At 42.1% G+C, this 16,526-nt stretch overlaps 1 protein-coding gene and 1 long non-coding RNA gene across 6 annotated transcripts; both read left to right on the top strand.

Annotated features, from left to right (window-relative positions):
* The first annotated feature begins 143 nt into the window (after nt 1–143).
* LOC124208153 lies at nt 144–3,025 on the top strand. 5 transcript variants are annotated; one of them, XR_006880307.1, is made up of 6 exons: nt 144–283; nt 357–692; nt 1,449–1,577; nt 1,827–2,489; nt 2,554–2,938; nt 2,999–3,025. It is a non-coding gene; the product is annotated as an uncharacterized LOC124208153 (long non-coding RNA). The 5 variants fall into 5 exon arrangements; XR_006880309.1 differs by having other exon boundaries at nt 1,449–2,126; nt 2,360–2,489; XR_006880310.1 differs by having other exon boundaries at nt 357–1,326; nt 1,449–2,489.
* Nucleotides 3,026–8,834: 5,809 nt separating this feature from the next.
* On the top strand, nt 8,835–15,844 carry LOC124208151. The gene is made up of 8 exons (XM_046605873.1): nt 8,835–9,825; nt 10,852–11,437; nt 12,707–12,813; nt 13,130–13,252; nt 13,363–13,586; nt 13,665–13,956; nt 14,023–14,390; nt 14,464–15,844. Exons 2-8 carry the CDS (start codon nt 11,296–11,298, stop codon nt 14,843–14,845), a joined length of 1,638 nt encoding a protein of 545 aa, XP_046461829.1. The 5' UTR covers nt 8,835–9,825; nt 10,852–11,295; the 3' UTR covers nt 14,846–15,844.
* Nucleotides 15,845–16,526: the final 682 nt, after the last annotated feature.

The following is a 16,526-nucleotide window of genomic DNA, read 5'->3' as shown; positions in this document are numbered from 1 at the left end:
TATGGTTTGGAACCTTTGGAAATGTTTTGAGGAGCTGTTTTGTTCTAATTTTTTTTATTTCTGTCTTCTTCCGCCCAGGCCAACACAAACACTGAAAAAGTCACTTTCCGCCCGAGAATTTCGTTCGTTCTTTTTATTTTTGGGTGGGAGGAGTTTTAGCTACAGCAACACCGGATGGTTGCTGGAGCTACTGGACAACACTGGGCCACCTTCATAATCACAGGCGGCGGATCAGAATCGACGCACATGGAACGGAAAATCGTGTCATCAACAAATCTGTAAAGTAAAAAAAAAAGAAACAAAAAATTCAAATCAAAACTATTTTGGATACAAGAAATATTATTCTTCTTCTATAGGATATAACAAGAAATAATAAACGAACACGATGTGTGATGTGTTTGCCAAAAATGTAGGTCGCATATCCATCCGCCCGTGACGGATGGAGAGCCCCCCCACCGACCGAAGTGGGAGGAGGAGGACAACCCATTTGGCTTCGTCCACATTTCATGAAATGTTCCCCTTTCTCACCACAGAAACCTCCTCAACCCAACAGCGTGAACGAGAGAGCGGAGAGAGACTTTCTTCTTCTTCCTGGGCACTCGACCAACATCGTCCTTGCTGCAGGTGGATGTGTGTGTGTGTAGAGAGAGAGAAACACACACACTCTACTACTACGACTGTACTACTACCAGGTATAGTGCCCCAGGGGAGGAAGGAAAAACAGGTCCATGTGTGTAGAGAGAAAAGTAGGACTCGTCGGAAAAAATATTTAACCACCTCCAGGTGTGTTTTTTATTTTTCTTTCCTTCAGCCCAGCGAAAAAAAAAAAAGAAGGTTCCATCCACACACACAACAAGTTCTTTTCATTTCTGGTTTGTGCGTGACGAAGGAACCAGTCGCAACAACAACAACAACAACCCAGATATGCATAACTAGCCAAAGTTGTTGAAGAAAAAACTGGAAGGAGAGTTTTGCCTATTGGACGGAATCACGAGAGCGAAACGATCGAAACAAAATTGTTGATTGGGAATTGAAACATGAATTCCGTTATCATCCGTCGTCGTCGACGAGTCGACACACTGGTTTAAGGGTGGGAAGGTAAAAAGAAAAAAAAAAGTAGGAGGAGGAAGGATTTGGCAATTGAGGTCAACCCGACAACCGGGAAGTGGGTCACCAGAACCAGAGAGAGGCGCTGCTGCTCTCTCGTTTTTGCCTTTCGGGCGACGCGCGTCACGAAACGGACTCACTCCCCTCCCCCCTTGTGTAGATGTTTAAGGAATGAGGGGGGAAAAAAAATAAAGAAAAGGAAAGAAAAATTCATCACAGGTAGGTAAGATATATATATATATACATATGACCATAGATGGGGGAAAGGAACCGTTATATTATTAGTACATGTCCGTTTATTTTTCTTTCCTTTTAAAATGAATTTTTCTCTTTCTGGCTAGATCCGTATCGGACGTTGTCGAGTCGCCATATTTATTACCAACCAAGATCTACGACGTCCTTGCCAACGACTGAAATGTTGTTGTCTGACCACATAGACTTCCTTCTCTCCCATAGCCTAGTTTTGTTTGGTTAGTAGAAAATTTTCAAATTTCGCGGGGGAAAATTAAGAAAAAAAAATAATCTTTTCAATTTCTTCCGGTCGGATTGGCCAAACGCAAGTGGAACGCACGCAGATAAAAAACGGACGTTGTTGGACGTCCATCACGTTTTTGCCTCGTTGTATTGGCCTCATTTGGACAATTTTTCTTTTTGAAAAAAGTTGTCGAATCATGTTCGTTTTTTCTCTTCTTGTAGTCACGTGATTTTTTTTTTGTTAGACACACACACGCAGCACAGCGATGCACATCGTCATCGTCTCCAGGTTTAATTGTCCGAACACAGACACACACACACAGGAGAGAGAGAGAATTCCGCCCGGAGCTCTTTTTTGTTCGACTGCGCATCGAACGCACGAAAAACGGGAGAGAAGAATTGTCTATTCGCTCACGCACAACCCACCCACCCACCACCCACAGCAGCAGCTTTTTTTTTTTCGCCTGGTGGTGAAAATGTAGGCCAAAGCGTTGTGCAGTTCGTTGCACTTTTGCTTTCCTCTTCTTTTTCCGTCTCTCCTTTTAGTATGTACGCCCTGGTTTTTTTTTTCTTCTTGTAAAAAAAATATTTTTTTATTATTATTGTTATTATCTTTTCGGCGTCGTTCAAAAAATTTCGCCTTGCGGTTTTTTTTTTCTTCCCGTAAAAATTTTCTCTTTTTTTTTCTTCTTCTTTCCAGCGAAATTAAATTTTCTGAATTTTTTTAAATATGTATTATTTTTTTGTGTAGCGTAATACTGTCCATTTTTTTTTGAAGGGGGAAGTGTTGAAATGTAGGTCACTAAATGAGAATGTCGACAGCATCGAAAACTACAACTTCCGTCGTGTCCGGAATTGCATAAGACGTCGATAGCTGCTGCTGCAATGTCCTCCAATTTGAACTAACGGTAAAACATTTTATTTTTTCCTTTTCCTTTTCTTTTAACTAAAAGAAATTTTTATTTATTTTAGATGAATTAAAAGAAAGATTCTTCTGGACCGGAAAGCTTGGAAATTTACACTCTTCGAGGTGTGTGTCTGTGTATTCAAGAGGAGAGATTGCACCACACACTGGCAAGAAGAAGAAGAAGACCAAGAAGTAGGTCAACTTCCTATAAGCCCCCAGTCCAGCGTTGCGCAACACACGCGCTGTGTCTGCGTGTGTGTAAAGCTCTAGGCAGTGTGTGTGTGTGTGTGTGTGAGCTGTCCTATTCTTCTTGGTATGTGTGTCCACATCCGGCCGGATCGCGTCTTTTCCACTACAATTGCCTGTCGTCTTAGATGGCGCTGTTATAAAAATCCCCCCGGAAAAATCAAACGCGACAAGAAGAAGCAGAAATAGAAAAAGAAGAAAAAGGTAATAATGGCTGCGACTAATCATTTCATGATGATTCTATTGTTTTGATGTTACAAGTAGAACGCGGTGTAGGACCCCCCTGAAAAATAAAATAAAAACCACCAGACTCCGCCCCCTGAATCCGTGAGTCGTGTGGTGGTGGTGAGGAACAAAAGTAGGTTAGGCCCAAGAGGCACCAAAGAAGAAGAAGAAGAAGAAAAACCGAACCAACCAACTAAGAGAAGTTGGTCTCACCCAACGGGGGTATTAGGAGGAGGAAGGAGGAGGAGGAAAAAAAAAAGGTAGGCCGTGTCCCACATTTCCTATTCGAAAAAATGTGTACGCACGTTACTACCCATTTTTTTGGTTGTTGTTGTTGTCTGACGTTCCATTTTTTAAATTTTTATGCGCAAAAAAAAGGAAATGAGTCGCGAAAAATTCCCGAAACTGATCACGGTAGATTTTTTTTTTCGGACATGGGAGGGTGGAGTAAAATTAAATCCTTGAGAGTAGTAGTATGTAAATATTATAAAGGGCGCTGGACCTTTTAACCCGGAAATCGATTGTAGAGGAAGAAAAAAAAGGGGGGTTCTTTTTTCTTCTTTCTCGGTGTAAGGGGTTGTTGGCATGGCAACCGTGAAAATGAGGTTAAGACAAGATAGACCAGGTACGTTCCTCGAGGTTGACCCCCCCTTCCAGCCTCCCCACCCCCCCTTTTTTTCTAAAAATAACAAAAACTTGTGAATGACTTTTTTGAATTACTTCAAAAATGTCATTTCAATTATTGGATGAATTTTGAGCGCCAAATTCGAAACGAATTTTTCCAATTTCTCGAACGGGTAAAATTTTGTTTCTGTCGAAGAGAGAAAGAAAGACAAACATAAAAAGGAGAACAACTGAAGAATCTGGTTTGTTCTGTCTAGTTCTTTTCTCTCCTCACAAAACTAGAAAAGAAGGCTGGTGGCTTGGTTAGTTTTTTTTTCTTCTTCTTATTTGAAGTTTGTAGCTGCTAGGCAGCCAAATAGAAAATGAGGTCAGTCGCCCGCCCGACTCGCGGCGCGGGCTCTCTTATTCAGGTATAGACGATACAAACGCAGTAAGGAAGAAGAAGAAGAAGGTGGGTCGGTTGGGGCGGAAAGGTGGAAGAAGAAGAAGAAGTAAAAAAGAATTACATTTTTTGGTTGGGCTCATTTCTGGATCTCTCAGCTTTTTATTTTTTTAATTTTCTTTGAAATAATCAAATTGCGCCGGTTGGTAATTTCAATCAAAGAAATTTGAACGAACGAACGATAGACTCACCGAGAAAATTTTTGTAATTCAAGTCATCTGGTTGATAATCCAAAAGAAGGCACACAGACACACTTGCAAGTTTGTTGTTGTATCTCACACGCACTTAATCCGTGACATTTAAAATAATTCAATCAAACAAATTGGTTTTTTTTCGAAAATGAAATTGGCGCACTCGGTATAAAAACACTTTGGTTGGGAAAAAAAGGAAAATTTCTGGTGTTTGATGTCAAAACATTTGAAAATCCTTTTATTCGTCGTAATTGGCGTTGGCCGAAATTAATGTTGGGGTGGGGGGATTTGTATACCTCCGGTCCGCACCAGAGGATCGCGACGTTAGAACCGTCCGTCAGACAGGTGTCGAAGATACTGAGCCTGGCCGTTGCTTCTTCTTCCTCCACCAGCCCCAGCTCGGAAAAATAAAAATAAGAAAAAAGAAAAAAGCGGGCGAAACGTACTACTAGATACTAGAGGAGGTCCTACTACCTACCCACCCAGTTGAGCTAAGGAAGGCGCAGAATAGAAGGAGACTCTGCAGCAGAGCCTGAACCAAAGCGGCTCGTTCCGTCAATAAGGCAAACAACCGAAAATGGTTCGTTCGTTCGGGCTCCTCCTCCGCGCCAATCCGCCTCTTTTTCTCCCAACCGCAGTACTACTACTACTACACTACATCGTCCAATACAAATCCGCAGCTACCGGTCTTTTTTTCTTCTTCTTGGCACAGACACTCGACTCGACTGTAAATGAGGGTAACTCTACATACACGACAGGATCCCGAAGGAGACCCAGAAGTTGTACGGTTCGACCTTAATCGGACAAGTCCAGACCGTCCGACGGACCGCAATTCTTTTTTTTCATATCCGTCCGGGGTTTTTTTAATATTTTTTTGTGTGTAACACAAAAGAATCCGGGAAACAAACACAAAATTTTTGCGCCATCACCGTTTTTTGACAAAATTCATTTCGGGTTTAGATTTTTAGATTCACAAAAAATAGGGGAACCCGAAAAAATTGAGGGCAATGTGATTATATGTGTGTGTGTATAGTGACCGAAATGAGCGACCCTGTCACCACATCGCGTTGACCTCCATATCAGAACGATGTGACGGCTGGCATCCACCACCACCGCCGGAGTGCATCGCATCTGGTAGACGATCGGATTAAGGGGGAAAGAGGATGGATCCTCTGTGAGATATTAATAATAAGGTTTATGTCTATCCTCCTATTTGGGACCTGTGAAAATTAATCCAACATTGGAGGAAATTTTATTTATTGTAGTCGGAGCAGCAACAACCAACTACAGTAAATATCTAATACATTATGACGTCCGTAGAAATGTGTAATAACAGATGCGAGCCGTATACACACACACTTTTCGACGAGAAAATCATAAAAATGTGTGTGGAGAATCGGGGTCACCCTGAAATACGCGCGCGCGTGAAAGAATAAAAAAGAACGGGCGGATTTTCTTCTTCTTCTTCCTTCAAAGTGTGTCACGCTGTATTACATGATGATGCTCCTCTTTCTTCTTCTCCGAGAGAGAGAGAAAATGTCACTGGGTTCGTTCTGTTGCTGCTGGTTCATTCCGAATTGAAATCATTTTGACCAGCGTCCGACATTTGGAGCTAGAGAGAGAAACAAATGTTCAATTTATTTTTAATCCGGTTCCCGTTATTATTATTTTTGCATATCCAATGAGCCAGTCTCATCTCCGCAAACTACTTAGCTAAAGCTATTAAGAAGGACGGGTTTATTTTTAATTTTATCAAAATATGCAGGAAAAGAAGAATTTTACTGATGTCCTTGTTTTATTTGGGATTCGACATAATCTTGGACTATTCCCGATTCTTGTTTTTCATTTTTAGCTTCGGTTTATGTCGATAGACAGGACCGGTATATTATTCTGGCTGTTATACACAATCGTTAGGAAATCATTTTTCGGGGTTATTGCGATTTTCCCAAATTTTGTCATTTGACGTTGCGCAATTTTTTTGTTACGTTTGTTTCCAACCATTTGAATAATTACCATCGCTGATTTCTTACAAAACACACTCGGTGTCTAAGAAATAAAACAACAATTTTTTGTAGTATTGTCGATCCCGCACAATCGGGATCTCCCACCTTATTTTCTGTGTGTGTGTGTGCGGTTTGGTTGGTTCTCCTTTTTTTTCTTAAAGGAGTCAAACACCATAAGAACGGGTGTGTGTGTGTATATATACACATATAAAAAAGGGGGGAACGGGAAAACAGGCCAGTGACCTACATTTCGGTTTGTGTGTTGGCTGCTGCTGCTGCTGCTGCTGTTGTTCCTTTACTATATAGACGGGGCGAGAATGAGTGCACGCCGGCAACGGTTTATTTTTTTTTCTATTTTTTCGCTGATGTATATACACATAGACGCAAGAAACAACACACACTGTATAGTCTTGAAAATGATTCGCCCAGTGGTGTGATGATGGTTACCAGTTTTTCTTGTACACCTCATTCTATAATTTTTGAGGTTTTGGATAACTCGTTTTTTTTTTTTTTTTTCTTTCCTGTCTTGTTCTTCTTTGTAAACCAATTTATTCTTAATTGGTTCATCCCAATTCGATACAAACATTTTCGAGAATTTAATTTTTTAAATTCAATTTAAAAAAATTTGATTATTCAAATTTTAACTTAACTTTAGGGGGATTTCAATTTGTTCGTAAAATTTGCGTAATAAACAACTTTTTAGTGTATTTCAATTTTTTTTAAAAGAAGGTTGGCGATTGGGAGCATGACGGTTCTGGCATTGACGTCACCGATCATCTTGTTTTTTTCTCGGTGAGATGGTTACGATAATGTAAGAATAAGTAGATCCCCTATAATAGTTCTTTTTTTCTTTTCTAGGGCGCCCGATAGCCATCGTCTTATATAACTAAACCAAAAAGTTCCTAGATAAACGGCCAACCTAGTATCATATCGTAAAAACAAAAAGAAACGGCACCGCTGCGTATATAGTCTGTATAATAGTCACGCTACAACCTTGAGACGCATCTCCCCCCCATTTTGAAATAGAAGAAATATGGCGCTATACACAATAGTACTAGATTAATAACAATTTCCTACAGCTATGTTGATTGAGTTCTGTAGCCTACTGTGGGCTATGTTACACACCTCAACAAGTGTGTCCCCGAAGCGGTTATTAGGCCTACTGCCTTCCTTTTACATTCCACGGATTAAAACCTCAATTCTTTTATCTATTCCAAAGAAAAAAAAGGGACCAGAGATCTGAATGGAATAATAAGCCAAACAACGGGATTATTGTTACGATTATTGTTCCATTCTCCGTGAATAATTTCCTCTGTATAAACTATAGCAACTGGGTACCGCCGGGTACATCAACATTTTATCAGAGCGGTGAACGCGTTCATCACGATCTGAGAGCCACAGCTTATAGACGGAAGAAGAAGAAGGCGAATTCTTTGATAGAGTCTCGACGAAACAATAAAAATCTTTTGCTTGAGCAAGTTCTTTTATTTCTTGTTTCGCCTATTTTGATGGATTTCAATCAAAGTGGGTTAGTCTCTTTTGTCTCCCTTGTGTCGCTTGTCATCGCTATCTTCTTCTTCTTTCTCTAAATGGAATGAGAGAGACAAAGTCAATTTTTGAGGACGGACCGGCTTGTGCATAATACTACCAAGGATCAAATTATTTATTCGGCCAATCGGAAAGTAAAGAAATAAGCCGAGAGATAAAATGTGGTCCATCTTCTTTTTTTTTCGCTCATTTTCCCCCCTCATGTTTTATGTTTCATTTACCTTTTTGTTTATTCCACGTTTCTACTTTTTGTTTGATTTGCGGTCGACTCTTGTGGGCTGGATGGACGTCGTCGATTGAATTTATTCGTAACTCGTCGGATGAAACAAACATTTCTGCGAGCTCTCGTCTTCCCCGGCCAGTCTAGCATTCTAGTTCACTTTTTCAAAAAAGAAAAGAAAAAAATACGATGCTCTACTTCACTTTTTTTTCGTTTCGTGTTTCGTCCTCCCCAATTTTTTTTTACCTGGTTTGTTTTTCTTTTTCGTGAGCACGCGCGCGCCATCGTGTGTGTAATACATTCGTGCGTAATAGTTGTTGGTATCTGCCATCGTCCGTCGTTTCTCCGTGACCATCTGGCGCCGGTTACGTCTTTTTTTTTTTTCATTTGGGAAGAAAACAAAAATTACTACGACGACATAGAAGAAACACTTTTTTTTTTCTTTTTCTTTTCTTTTTCATTAAAAATGTGAGCTAGTCATCCAGCGCTGAAGCGCCAGGTGGTGCCTGATACAAACTCATTACAGTGTACTCCAAAGTGTTGCGGTTGGTAGTAGGTACCACACGGAAACGCATTAAAAAGAAAGGAATCAAACCGCAGAACTGCCGCCCAGAAATGAACAAATTCAAACGAGATCTATTTTTGCGGGCAATCGCTTACTCCCACGCCATCTATGAGTCAAAGTGAAAACTTGTTAAAATCAACGTTAGATGGCGTTGATCTGGAAATCGATTTTTGACTTCTTCGATTCCGATTAAAGCCAATCGATATCTCGAAACGGGAATGGAAGCCCTTGGGACGTCTGAACCAATCAGGTTGGCTGCTTTTTGCCAGTGCGTAACACTTCCTCGACGGAAAGCCGGTTTTTTTGTCTTTTTTTCTTGTAGTGTGGCCATGTTACAACAAGTTGTTGCGGCATGAGTAGCACGAAAAATTCGGGATAGACTTTTCAAGGGACGCCATCTACATTTGTTTCCTTGAAATTCGTCATTAGCATCGAATACTTGGAATCTCGCCCTGAGTTTAGACAAAAAGCAAAAAAGGCTCAGACGAATTCTTGAAAGGAAAAGAAAAACCAGTTGCTACATGCAAGTGTGGAGGACGTTTTTTCTCTACGTATGTCTCGAAAGATCTTTCCAACACGTCATCAATTTAAATAAAACCTCAAGCCGACACCGTTGCGGCCGTGAATGAATAATACTTGATTTGAATTTCATTTAAAATGAAATAAAATGAAAATTGCATTCAACTTTAATTTTACCCTGTATATACTATTTGTGTATTCACTCACTAATATCAAATTCTACATAAACGAACTAATTACCAATAGTGGAACACGATCCGTTGATATCATTTCCATTTTTCCTTGAGAAAAAATTAAAAAAACAAAATGACCATCTTAGTTGTTCCTTTCTCTGCTAGGAGCGCTGCAATCAATCCCCAGCGGCTTCCCAAAAAATTGAAATTCGACTCTACACACACGCACAGGTTGTTTGGTCTCCCCCCCTCTCCACCCGTTGTTTCTCCCCCCTCCTCCTCCAAACCGCCCTGAAGCACAGTTAGACAGGTAGGGCAGGGCTTCTCAATAGCTTGCCTCTCTCTCTCTCTTCCCCAAGCTCAGACAACATTCCACCATTTGTAAGAAGCCAGGTGTGTGTGCCGAACCTGCCGAAGTTTGTGTTTTCTGTGTGTGGTGTTACGTTTGTGCCTTTTGCAAAAGTGCTGCTGTCGAGTTTGCCTCGTGTCGAATTAAATCTGCTCAATAATTTCGTGTGTGTGAATTCAATTGCATCGGATACTAGTGTATCAACTGAATTGTTTCAAGTGTTCTTCGAAAGGTAATAAGATTCTATTCGTGTGTGTGTGTGTGGCTAGTGTGTGTTTCTCACTGACGTAGTAGAGAGAGAAAGACGCCATTGATTCCCCCCCGGTGGTGTTTTGCTTCTTCCTTTTGAGCTCTGCTGGCTCATCTCTCGCGTTCAAGTCGCCCTTGTTTCATTCTCAAATAATTTATAAAAGTTTAAAAAATAAATTTTCCATTTGATTCGATTGCCAACGAGAAAAGAAAACAAGTCGGACAAGAAAATTTCGCCTCCCGATTTCATTTTGTGAACGAAAAAAAAAGTCTCCTTGGGAACAAAATTGTTTAGAAAAGTGCAAGTTTGTTATCACAAACAACAAAAAAACTAAACTGGGAAACTGCGATGTCGACCTTCTACCAATGTGCGTTGCAGGGCATACTGAGAAAATGATAAAACAAAAAACGACAAGATAAGTTTAGAAAAATGATTGTCGGGAATAGAAGGAGAGTCCTTGAAGTAAAAATTGCGAAATTGTATTCCCGTTTTGTGTATTTTCCACAAGATGCGAAACGAACTGTAACGGTGTCGAAGGCATGACTTGAAAAAAGAGAAAGAAAAGACGGGATGTCATCAAGAAATTTATCCAGGCCAGTTGGGTCGACCGGCCGAGACGGTTACAGGCTTCTAAACAGCTCGATAGATATTTTATTTTTTTGGCCAACCAGTTGTCGTAGTTTTACTTGTTTTTGTGTGTGTTAAAAGTGAGAAGAAGAAACCTCCCTCCACTTTTCTATTGGACCAGAAAAGAGATATTTGTGGTTATTAGTTTCACAGATCACGACATTAGATATCATCAGGCCATTTTTAACAAAACAAATGTTGTTGTTATCCCTCCAACTTGTTTACTGGGGCTTTTCCCCCCACTGACTCATTTCGATGTAATCAGTTGAAAGTCTCCTTATCTAACCCAGAAAATCAACTAATTATCACAACTTTTCTCAGTTGGAAACTGTCAAAAAATTTGTTGTCAACTAATTTCTCTCTCTGGTTGTTTTATTGCAGGCTGGTGGTGTCTGGTTTTTCTGTGACTTTGGACGTGCCGCGTTATTTAAAAATTCGCCAATTGTTTTGGTCCGGCTGCTGTAACGACTATCAATTTCTTCTCTTATCGGACCAGAGAGAGACACCACCGTGTCATGCGGCTGGCGTCGATAATGCCGAACGTCCGTTGTTGTTGTTGTTCCGCCGCCTGCGCGGATGTGGTTTGTTGTCGAATCCCGCCCAACCGGGTCGTGGTTTGAATGCTGCAATAATCTAACGCCCGCCCGCTCGTCACTAGTGTGAGCTGTGTGTGTGTGTGTGTGTTGTTTTCGCTGGTCCCATCAGTTCATCAGCGTTGCAACTAGAGCAAACATTGCTCGTTTCGTGTGTGCTCCTGGCCGATTTTCGTGAGTGTGTGTGTCGGGAGTGGTGGGGTTGGCCCAACTGTGGACGGTTCTTTTCTCAATGGAAACGTTGAGTGCCAAGATGAAGAAAACTTCGCTGATGCCTCGCTGGTGGAAGAAGCGATTCACGGCCGTCATCACCGAATCGGATCCTTCGTTCAAAGTTGTCTATTTAGGCAACGTCCTCACCGGATGGGCTAAAGGTAAACACACACATACACAAATGGATTTTATTTGTATTCATTTTTCTGTGCGCGCTCTGGGTCCGTTCGTGTGTCTATTTTTCTTTCTCTAGTACCCCCTTAGGTGTAGTTTGGCTGTCTGGCTACGCCCTTAAGGAGTTAGTCTATAACGTAACGGTGAAGAACCCACACGAGTGTCGTCCTTGACGGTTTTCGCCAAATAATGTTTTCCTTGGTGCTTCTGTCTGGTGCAGAAATAATGGCGCACTTCATAATAATCCCCCCACCACCACCACCCGCTCCAGTTTTTCACATAATCTATCGGGAACAAGCAGCGGGATATTGTTAGCTCACGACCAGCACATTCGGAACCTGTCGATGAATAAAGATGGCAGCGATTCAATTTTTTCTCCACAACGTCTTGTGCGCCTGCCAAACAATTCGAACGATTCTTTTTCTTTTCACGAACGCGAGTGTGGGGGAACTTGGATTCAATTCAATGGACGGATCGATTGCCCAATCCCGGCCACCGTGTGGTCACGAGTATAGTACACCTGCGAGGGGAAATTTCAAAAGGTGTTTTTTTCTATGTTTTCGCATTGACGTCGTAAATAACCGAAAAAGGGAATGGCAGACGAAAGAAAATAATTTTTTTACATTTGGGAAAATTTTCATGTCGACGCATATAATGTCCAATGGGCGTGTGTGTTTTTCGATTCTCCGGAATTCTCTCACATTTTATTGATGACGTTCGTTTTTTTAATTTTCGCCCGGAATTATTTTTGAAAGTTATTGTTATAATCGACAGGGGCAACCGGATGGGAAATGATGATGATGATGATGTCTTGTTTCATCCTCTTTGGGGTATCCGCCCATCATCACCACCGAGGTTTGTGTGCGAGTCCAACGTAGGCGTTAACACACACACAAACAAAATCCAGAAATGTCCATTATTATTTTTATTATTGGCGGATGGGGGGGCTATTGGGTTCTGCGGGCGATACTAGTCGGAAGAATACTGTTGTGTGGCCGAGTTCTCGATGGCAGCAGCTAAAACCACCAACGACACGTAACGGGAGGTTTTTCCCGTCCGTCTTATTATTGACGAGCACCAAAAACTCCCCGGCAACAACGACTGATATTACGGTTGTTGTTGTTGTTGTTGTTGTGCTAGAGACGTGAAGCTCTATCTCATTAACCCACAAAACAAAGCTAACTGTTTTTGATATCGATTATTTTACACAAACATTGTTTTTTTTGTCTGGTGTCTTGTCGATGTTTGGCTTGTAGGTGAAGGATGCCTCGATAAACCGTTGGCAACTTTATGGAAGAACTATTGCCAGAGTAGCCGGCCCGATGTGTCCATGAGACTCTCCGTTTGCAGCTCTGGTCTTCAGGTAAAAAAAAAACCTTTACGACTCTTGTACGTGCCAAAAAAGTCCAATGTTTCTCCTTTCTTCTTCTTCTTCTTCTTCTCCCACATTGGAAATGATTACAGTCTTGTAAAAATGTACGAATATAAAAGTTGTTTAGTAGAGGCGAGAGCCAATGCCAAGTCACAGAGAGACTTTCACTTTGAATGAGCAAGGGGGGGAAACACGGTGGAGAGCTCAGTCACCTTGTGACTTTGGGGATGCTGATTGGGGTCAGCCAATTCCCGAATTGTTTTTTCTTCCCCCCCTTTTTAAACCTTTTTATTTTGATATTTATTAGGCAACAACGTCTGAGCATGGGCTGACGGAATATTGGTCTCACCGCGTGACGTGGTGCTCGGCTCCGCCTTCCTACCCGCGCATCTTTGCCTGGGTCTACCGTCATGAAGGACGCCGTCTCAAAGTAAAGACAAACTTCATCAAATTATCATTTTTGGTTGTTGTTGTTGTTTTTCAGTATATTACGACCATTATTAACGTTTGACGCTATTTTGTTTGTGTTTGTTATCGCAGCAAGAGTTGCGGTGTCACGCTGTGCTGTGCACGACGGGTCGACAAGCTCGACAGCTGACGGCCCGGCTGGAGCAGCGACTCCGCGAGGCTTTGCACGATTTCCGACGAGAGAAACTGTGCCGACAATCGGCCCGTCTTTCAGTGGCCGCCTGTCTCTACGATGACTATTCCAGCGCCATTCCAAAGCGAAAACTTTTACTAGCGCCCGGAATCAACAACTACAAGTACATATATACTTGACCTTAATTTCACCTTGTTGTTGTTGTTGCTATAAAAGCCACTTTGTTTTTCATTTTGGACAGACCTCCGGTGGAACGGTGTAAATCTGCACCCAAATTAGGCTCGATCGAGGAATCGCCGGAATTGGAAGAAGTGGAAGAAAAGGATTGGCTCCGCGTTTTGGCCCTGCGCGGAACCCAATCGGCACCGACGCTCCAGCGCAACAACACAGTCATCCAATCCGTTTCGCCCACCCGCAGTTCGTTGGAAACGGTCAGAGAGGAGGAACGCTTTATCTCTACACCTTCCCTGCCCGCCAAGATGATGACAGAGTCCGATCCTTCGCCGGATGCCGTCTCACCCGACGGACTTTTGGTACGACATTTAGACCTTTAAGAATCGGGCGGATTAAAAATGACGTTGGTTCTTTTTAAAAAATAGGATTTGGCGGAGGTAAAGGTGACTCTGATGCCCGATGGAGGCACTTCCTGTGTCGACGGAGGTCCTTCCAGCCCAGTTCAATCCAGTGAGTCATCGTCGTCTTCTTCTTGTCCCGTGGTCAAACCGATCCGGCTTCCCTTGCTGAGGCGAATGAGCGCCGAGGCCCGCAAGAAATTCGGATCGGCCGATTGCGTCATCGACAACGGCGGAAGACCTTCATCGCCTCCGCCCATTTTACCGCGTCGAGCCCGTCGCTCGCTCCCCTGCAGAGCCGCCAGCGTCAACGACTACGCGGCCGAGCTCCAACTGCAACAGAATCGGGCCCTCATCCGCCGGCAAAGTCAACCAGAATACGTCGGCGTTGCTCGGTAAGTTCCCACTTGTCATCCGTCGTCGTTCAATCAACAACAACTCAAGTGTGTGAATTAAAAATAATTGTAGACGACCCACTTCCGAGTACATTGAATCGCGGGACGAGTACTTGTACGACGAGGAGGAGATCGACTTTCGATTGCGTCTCGATTCGGCGGTGGAGGAATTGTTGGAGAGCGACTCGTTCAGCGGATCGTCGCCTTGCTCATCGGCGGATCACAGCCCCAATTTGGCCGACAAGGGTCGCCTCAATCTGGTGCCCAGTCCCTGCGACGACGGTCAAGCCTTTCACATGCTGGCCAGCGAAGACCACGACAACGTTTCGGACGAGAGCGGCTACTCGGACGACAAGGACGTCATCTCTTCCTCGTCTTCCGCCTCGGATGCCAGCACCGTCAAAACGGTCAAAGGCGCTTACACCATGGCCGAGGAATTCACGCTCAATCTTTGAAACGGAGAAGAAGATGAAACAACAACATGTAGGGATTCCCCCGAATGTCTGTAACAGTTTTTAACTTTACTTTTTTTTTATTTTTGAATTATTATATAATGTGTATATCTGCGCCGTCCAGGACTCGAGCAACTCTTTTTCTCCCCCCACTCTTCTTCGAACTTACGCGGCTTTTCAATTTTTCGCAAGCCCCTTCCAAACACATTTTTCCCGTTACGAAACGTTATTTTTCTTTTCACATGGTAACTCGTCATTTAGCGTTCAACACACCCATCTCTCTCCTTTTTGTATTCAGCTCTCACTCTCACTGGACGACTGGCGACTTTTTTTTATCGAAATTTTTCTTTTTCTTTCTCAAAAGAAAAGGAAATAATTTAAATTGAAAATTAATATTTTGCTGGAAGACAATCATCATCCATCACGTGTGATTTTTTTTTAAATTGAAAATGTTGGAGAGCGAAAAAATTTGAATCTTTTTTTAAAAAAATCTTAAGAGATTTACGGCAGTAAATCGCATCGTCAATTCTCTCGAGTCCTTCCCATTTTAATGTTGTTGCTGTTTTGTACATTCCAATTTTTGTCCATAGGGTTTTTCTTCTTCTTCTTCAAAATCTTGATTGCTGATGCTGCTGTATCATAAATAATACTCTTGTCCAGGATTTTCCCACGACTTTATCAATTTCCCTCACAGGTTCTACACACACACATTTTTTTTTTTTCAATTCTTTTATTTTTCCTTTCAAAAAGATTATTTTTTGAAAGTGAATTTCATATCTGCAGTGCCCCGTCTTTCTCGATTCGTTTCCCGACAAGCCTTAAAAATTTGTTATTTCGGCAAACGTCTTTTTTTTTTAAATTGCACTTGTCTCTGTATGTTCGATACATATTATAATTTAACGTTTTTCCCAAAAAAACACAAAATATCCAAGTGACGCGAAAGAAAAAACAAATTTGAAGGGGAGAATACAATGGTGCGTATAAGGCACATTTAAAAACAAATTGCTTAATTATTTCACTTTTTTTTCATTCGTTAAGGAATTTCATTGGCGTCAAGGAGAGAAGCATAGATCAAAAGTTATTTTTGGTGTACGCTTTCTCGTTCATGCGTGTGTGCTACTACTACTACTACTCCAATTGCGTTAGATTCTCGATTTCTCGTCGTCCTTTTCGGAGTGAAAGTTCGAGCTGGTGGGTAACTATTGTTCTCAGATCGTCGCCCCTTTACCAAAAACACACACACACACCTTATTCAATGCATGTACCTTGTCGTGGGCTCGGTCGTCATGGTTCCCCTGGCGCGCGCCAGGGCAATGGTCGAGTCAAAGGAAAGTGGCTGGCCGGGCTTATGTCATAATCAAAAAGAACCTTAGAACCGATTCGGTTTGGCTCTTTTCTGCTCGAGGAATGAGGCTATGGAATTTGATTTCGACATCAATTAGACTCTCGCCAATCTCTTTTCTTTCTGTATTTATGGTTATCATTCGCCAGAGCAATGGACTGTGGAGAAATTAAACAAACGACACGTTCAAAAACGTCCCAAAACTCATCGGCTGCGATGGGCGAAAGTGGCCGATAGCCTCCAAACTGTTTGGGGGTTTGACACGGGTGACGTGCATGTGGTTATGTACCGGAAAACCCAATTTTAATTGAATCGTTTTTTGCTGTTGTTGGCGAATCTATG

The sequence above is a fragment of the Daphnia pulex genome, chromosome 11 (genome assembly GCF_021134715.1).
Source record: "Daphnia pulex isolate KAP4 chromosome 11, ASM2113471v1".
NCBI classification, from domain to species: domain Eukaryota; kingdom Metazoa; phylum Arthropoda; class Branchiopoda; order Diplostraca; family Daphniidae; genus Daphnia; species Daphnia pulex.
This window is presented reverse-complemented; position numbering and strand designations above follow the sequence as displayed.

Bases quoted from the DNA above. Each gene is read 5' to 3' on its own strand.
- LOC124208151 (XM_046605873.1), top strand. From the start codon at position 11,296: ATGGAAACGTTGAGTGCCAAGATGAAGAAAACTTCGCTGATGCCTCGC. The intron at 11,438-12,706 runs GTAAACACACAC...TTTGGCTTGTAG, and splicing joins CCTCACCGGATGGGCTAAAG to GTGAAGGATGCCTCGATAAA. The intron at 12,814-13,129 runs GTAAAAAAAAAA...GATATTTATTAG, and splicing joins TTTGCAGCTCTGGTCTTCAG to GCAACAACGTCTGAGCATGG.